We start from the raw sequence: 6,771 nt of genomic DNA on the forward strand, positions 1-6,771 counted from the left end.
AGAAGGGATAACGTCGTTGGCTTCCCGCGCTTGGACCTGCCGGGGATGTGGGTCTGCCAATCACCACCCACCATTCACGACGCTCAGCGAGCCACGAGTAAACAAGCTGGCCACTTCCCATAAACGTCTCTACAACTTTTTCTCGGAACAAATAGTGGTTGATATGTTTAGTTTGAACATTTGTTCTGAGACTATTAATGTTTTCCACAGAAAATGAAATGCCATCATACCTCTGCGCAGTTAACTTGTCGTGGATTGTATCCATAAAAAGATAATTTTTACTAATATCATTTCCGTCAAAATCCTCCTCTGTTACTGATATTCGTCATCATTCCCTACCAGTCTTTACAAACTTTTGCGTACAGTAACGCACCGCTAGAAATTCAAAAAGTCATTATAATTGCTATACGGATTACCAAAACCTAAATCACAAATTTAGAGTTGCGTTAACACAAATAGTTACTGAAAGTGCCAGTTTTCTTCGTGTTTAAACAAACCAAGAGCAATTTTTCGTTCATCAGTTTGCGTTAAGAATTAAGTATAATAATATAGATATTTGACCATAATGCACTGATTTTAGGCATACAAACAAACGTGTTGTTATCAGTTTACTTTGTAACAAAAATAAAATTAGTCAATTTTGATTGTATTATTTCATTTTCCTGCCTAGTATGAATGGCAATTTTCAGAAGAGTAAATAAAAGCCAACATATTCTCCAAGTGAAAATATTCTTGATTTCTGATTTATATTGCCTCATTTCTTAAAAGTTCGCTCTAAAGCTGTTGATTACGATGCATTTCACATAACGCAGTAGGTAATTGTAACTATAATACCAACACTTGCAAAATGAAAGACTTAATTTTGCATTGCAATGACCGAAACTGTTACGGAATGATGCCCCGATATTTACAGATATCCCCAAAATGGCTGCCCTGTCTTTGTTCTATAACTTCCATTTATTCTGTCGCTCCACCTACAAAAAACGATTCGCACAGCATTAACCTGCCTGGTTGCCAGCTTGTACCTCCATAGCACATTGTTAAAGCCGGGAATATCACTAGGGCTCGCAAGCAGTGATACGATTTTTTTGATGGAAACAGCAGGACCGTAGAGAGTGGTAGCCCAGTGGGTTGCCACATTATCAATCTCTATGAAAACGAGAAGGATTGCGTTCGGAGCGTTAACAGCTGTGTTTTGTGCAGTTAGTACTATTCATGTTTTTTAAAACAAATACAGAGAAACTAGTACCACGCAAAGAACATAATAAACTGTAAACTTATGTTTCTAAATTCTTTTTTCTATATTAATTTTCTTTCTTAATGTTGAAACGCTACCTCTGGTAGCCTCTGTTGCCCATAAAATACGCCCCTATATATTACTTCCTTGGAACTTCACACAATTTGTTTTTAACTATATTTACTATTTGCAAAAAAATTATTCTTTTTCCTTTTTTGAATATCTAGCACAGAGCTGTCCAAATGGCGGCCCGCCAAACTATTTTCTGCGGCCCGCATAGCTCTCACGATTTACAATTATTATTACTGATAATATTTTCATTTATATTTATTCATGCTTTTAATGTTTGCACTCTTCTTTTGAAATAAGGCATCCATTTAGAGATTCTGTACAACAAAAAGACACAGGCATCCATGACAACACTGGAGTCGGTAATGCAACTACAAGCAAGACATCGTTGCTGAAGGGACGATTACTTCAATAAACCAAACCAATACCTGTGGATTAGCTTTGTAAAGCAGACTCTTTCTTCCTCGAACTCTGCCTAGGAACCATAGCGCGCAAGGAATACACCACTTCCTGTCATAAACACATACACACAAACTGATTTTAGAGTGAAACGAAGATGGCATTGTTGAACGTCAAGCAAAACTTTCCCACCCCCTCTTGTCATGTTTTCAGTTCAGGAAAAGTCAGAGCTCAATTTACGGTGTGGTGTGATGCTTGTAGTGACAACAATACTGCAGTCTGTCTTATAACGTTTAAAGTTTTGGAACTGTATCCGTTTTTATTCTTTATTTTAATTTTTTTTAAAGTAGTCTTCGGGTTTCTAGCACTCGTCATTTCACAGATTGATTGATTGTTGAAGTGAAGTGTTCATTGTGCAAGTGTTTGTTTTGTTTTGATTTTGTTGCATTGGAGAAATGAGTGGAAGAAAACGTAAAATAGAAAATGAAAATCGAGTATATCAGGAGCGTTGGGAAAATGACTATTTCATAACAAATCACATAGGAAAGTTGCAATGTTTAATATGCATGCAGGTTGTGTCAATGAATACAAAGAATACAATGTGAAGAGACATTATTCAACTATGCATGAAAATAAATTCAATAAACACGAAGGTGAGGCTAGAAAAGTGTTGATCGAAGATTTGAAGAAAAAATTGAAGCATCAAACAGGTATGTTTAGTAAAGTAAATACAATTCAAACCTGTACGTTGCATGCTTCATATGCAGTTTCTCTGCAGCTTGCTAAAGCCAAAAAACCTTTCAGTGACGGAATTATAATGAAGAGATGCGCGATAGAAATGGCAAAGGCTTTTGGTGACACAAAATTAGCGAATCACTTCGAATCTGTGCCGCTTTCTCATCAGACTGTACAGAGAAGAGTATTAGAAATAGGTGACCAAGTGGAAAAAAAACATTTCAAACGAAATCGGGAAGTGCCGTTTCTTCTCCTTGTGCCTTGATGAAAGTACCGATCACACAGATGTAAGTCAGCTTCTGATTTTTATACGAACAACACAGGAAGATTTTTCGAGTAAAGAGGAGTTGTTAAACGTGTATCCTCTTCGTGGTACCGCAAAGGGAAGGGACATTTATGAAGCAGTTAAAAATTCTGTAGAAAAATTTGGTGGTTTTCAAAAATGTTCATCAATTGTAATAGATGGTGCACCAGCGATGGTAGGGGAGAAGGCTGGACTAGTAGGCCTTTAAGAGAAAATGGTATAAATTGCCCTGCATTTCATTGTGTTATTCATCAAGAAGCTCTTTGTGGCAAATCATTAAAGCAAGACGAAGTCCTCAAAAAGATTGTCAAAACAATCAACATAATAAGGGATGGTAATACAGCTCTTTTACATTGCCAATTTCGTCAATTTTTAGAGGACGTGGAATCAGAATATGGAGACCTACTTCTTTACAATCACGTTAGGTGGTTAAGTGCAGGAAATTGTCTTAAAAGATTTTTTGAACTAAGGAAAGAAATCCCTGATTTTCTTAACCAGTTCGTTCCATCAGACACCACATGCCTAGAAGAGGAGCTTCGAAGTGCTGACTTTCTTCGACATTTGGCATTTCTGCAGATATTACAGGGCATCTAAATGAACTGAACAAAAAACTACAGGGAAAAGGTCAATTAGTTTCTGATCTAATGGGGCATATCAATGGATTCCGTAACAAACTGAAGCTTTTCCATTCTACTTTAGGGAAAAATAATTTAGCACACTTTCCAAGTTGCAATCGTCTGACATTAGATTTTGAAAAAGAAGCATTTGATTTTTCTGAGTTGTGTTGTAGACACATCGAAAGTATCATGAATGAATTTAATGCAAGATTCTCAGATTTTCACAAACTGAAAAACGACATTGCATTATTCACAGATCCATTGACAACGGACATCGAAGAACAACCTCCAAACTTACAGCTCGAACTTTGTGACCTTCAGGCTGACCCATTCTTTCAGACAAGGACAGAGAAAGGAGTAGATTTTTTAAGGCTCTTTCTAACGAACGTTTCACTAACTTTTGTGAGTTTGGTCAGAAAATAGTGTCAATGTTTGGTAGTACTTATTTGTGTGAAAGTGCATTTTCCACCATGAAAATTGTGAAGAATCGCTTCAGAAGCTGCCTTGGAGATCCTTCTCTTTTACATTTTTTTCAACTCGCAACAACAGGAATGGATGTAGATATCCGAGCCCTTGTAAACGATGCTAGTGATCCTCATTTGTCACATCGAATAGGTATGTAATATTTCAAATGCATTTTTTAGATTTTTCTTTTGTAGTGTAATAATAATAATAATAATAATAAGAATAATAATAATAATAATAATTTTAAAATTATTATTATTATTATTATTATGTGCGGCCCTCCACCTTACTAGTAGATATGGTTATGGCCCTCAGGCCCTTGTAATTGGACACTACTGATCTAGCACATACTGCTGGATACCTGATACGCCTATTCAACACTATTAATAGCAAGGATCTGCCCATACCTATCTTCATCATATGAACTCAATGAAGCCAGAAAACAACCAAGCATCGTCTGCGCCGGAACTTCTGATTGGCTACTCTCGTTTCCGCCATGATTGTTGGCTCGAAACATTGCGATCTTAGTGCGCGGAGTGGGCAGAGTAGGTGTGGTGAAGCTGTGACGTGTGGCTTCACGATTTTGTTGTATGGGCAGATTCTCTATTTTATAACATCCTTGATTAATAGCGCAGAAGACAAGACAAGTCGAGACATCTATAGGCGCAATGTCGTGTTGCTACTGGGAATCCGGTAAAAAGAAACCTCGTATATTTTTATATAACCTCGTATATATATCCCCAGTAGTAGCCAGAACCTGGAATCAATGAATTAAGTTTCCTAATAGTAAGTAGGTGTCTGTATGTTCCATCCCCAATCGCGCTATTATTTTAATAATAATTTGGAAATATCATGCAATTCAAATAAGAATAGTTCACATGGTATACACCTGACTTTCCCACTTGTTTCACATTCGGCAGTTGCACTTCTTCCTCGTGTATAAGCACCTACTTAAACTTGTCTTTAATTCCTAAACCATATTACTAATATGTGTGTTATTAAATATTATATTATAAAATATTTTACCTTATAAAATCCAAGAATTACATTCCCAGACCAATTACTACTAACACAATAAAACTTTTTGCTAAAAAGAAAAAAGTGCTGCTGAACATTTCTCTATAGCTCCACAGTTAATTCGTTGGTGGTAAAGAGCCTATTGCTCCTATCAAACTGTCCTTTTTATATATATTACTCAATGACTAATTTTCTTTATTTTTTATTTATTTACTTATTTATTTATTTTGATGGAGAATAAGCAACAAAAATGCTCTTAAGTGTCATTATGAAAAATTAATATCGTTCTGTTTTGGAGAAAACTTTGCTTTTTAATTAACAAAACTACTTTCTCTCCGAAGCTCTTGTATGTCTACTAATAATTTTAAGATTCAAGCAAAAATAACGAACTTATAAAAATTAGTTTAAAACAGCAAATTCATTTAAGAGAAATATACATAAATTCAAAATAATAGTTAAGAACTTAGCCCACAGATGGCGCAAAAGTGCTTCTAAGTAAAATTTAAGGAAATTTACTCAGGATAAAAGACAAAGTTAAAAGAGAGAATATGTATCTAATTTTAAGTATATATTTCAACAAAACGTATGTTATTTTTGTTCATGTAATATATTTTGCTTTCTTGAAATCATAACACATAAAGCCGGCCATAGTTACTCAAATATTCTTCACTTTTATACCGATTGCAGAGGTGTTCACAAATAGATGATAATTTCCAGTTGAGGCAACATTTTATTTTTGAAGAAGCAATAGATTTGTTATGTCTAACAAGGAAGGTGTCCGAAGTGTGAATCTCAGATTTCAAAAAAGTTTGTGCAGATCGTTAGGGGGGCTCATGGAATAAAGATCGGCACAACAAATTTCGGCGGAACCCCATATTTTGGTGGCGCAGTGCCCCATTTTCGATTTTCGGCTTTCGTAGTAAAAATCGGCCTTTTGATTTGAAAATTGACTTATTGTTGTCGACAATCGTTATCATTAGTCTTCATTTGCGTAAAGATACTTCAATTGTGGGTCGAGGATCCTTGTGTGTGGGGGTCCACAATGGCGAGTCTAGAAGGTAAAAACTGGGGGAAACCGACCCCAGGCTATGATACTATATCATGAGTTTACTATAAACTTTCAAATATATAAATAATAGCTTCAATTATTTTTGGCACTAAAAAAACTGGAAGCTGCCCCCCCCGGCCCCGGGCTACATCCGCCACTGGGGTCCGCCTCATAAGTGTGATACATATTCCTCCTCCATTTTGACGAGGTGAATTCAAATATGTCAATAAAAGTTTTTTGAGGAGCACATGTGCGGCATAGGTCTCTACCTAGTTTCTTGGATGCCGAATCACAAGTTGAAAGATAACTGAAGGGCTTGAAATAGAACTGAAGGGCTGAAGTTTGGCAGAATTCGTGCTTACTTTATGTATTTTATGTTTTACAGAAATGAAACTGCTCGAAAAAGTGTTCCGCGCAAAGACTTTTTCAGCACCGACTACATTTCGGGAGTGTTATATCTTCGCACTCATCACATATGATAGTGTCGTTTAAGGAAAATGAGATACTCACTGGATTCGCATTCATCACATATGATAGTGTCGTTTAAGGAAAATGAGATACTCATAGGATTAACAAATTCTGGCGGCCTCGCATCTACATATCCGGATTTCTACCAACTATATTTGAATACATCATGGTACCTTGGCGATGATAGTTGTTCATAAACTAGCGATTGCAATTTATAATGCTGTTACGTTATGAAGTTGTATATCAATTTGGTGTACAATTACGAAATCTCTTATTTTCCGTACAAAATTCTTCCATATTCTAAAGCCCAAAATATCCAGTGGTTGTACAGCCCAAGTTGCTCCCGGTGGAATCTGTTTACATAACATTTTTTCGTCCGGAATGTGTTGCTGCGTCCCTTTCTCGTTAAAAG

The 6,771-nt window shown here is 36.2% G+C and overlaps 1 protein-coding gene across 1 annotated transcript; it reads left to right on the forward strand.

Moving 5' to 3' along the window:
* Nucleotides 1-2,882: 2,882 nt before the first annotated feature.
* LOC145670156 (general transcription factor II-I repeat domain-containing protein 2B-like) lies at nucleotides 2,883-3,338 on the forward strand. Its single transcript, XM_081738527.1, has one exon. It carries the CDS (start codon nucleotides 2,883-2,885, stop codon nucleotides 3,336-3,338), a length of 456 nt encoding a protein of 151 aa, XP_081594653.1.
* The last annotated feature ends 3,433 nt before the right edge of the window (nucleotides 3,339-6,771 follow it).

This window comes from Thermobia domestica, chromosome 14 (genome assembly GCF_964235325.1).
Source record: "Thermobia domestica chromosome 14, izTheDome1.hap1.1, whole genome shotgun sequence".
Lineage (NCBI taxonomy): Eukaryota > Metazoa > Arthropoda > Insecta > Zygentoma > Lepismatidae > Thermobia > Thermobia domestica.

Bases quoted from the DNA above. Each gene is read 5' to 3' on its own strand.
- LOC145670156 (XM_081738527.1), top strand. From the start codon at position 2,883: ATGTTCATCAATTGTAATAGATGGTGCACCAGCGATGGTAGGGGAGAA.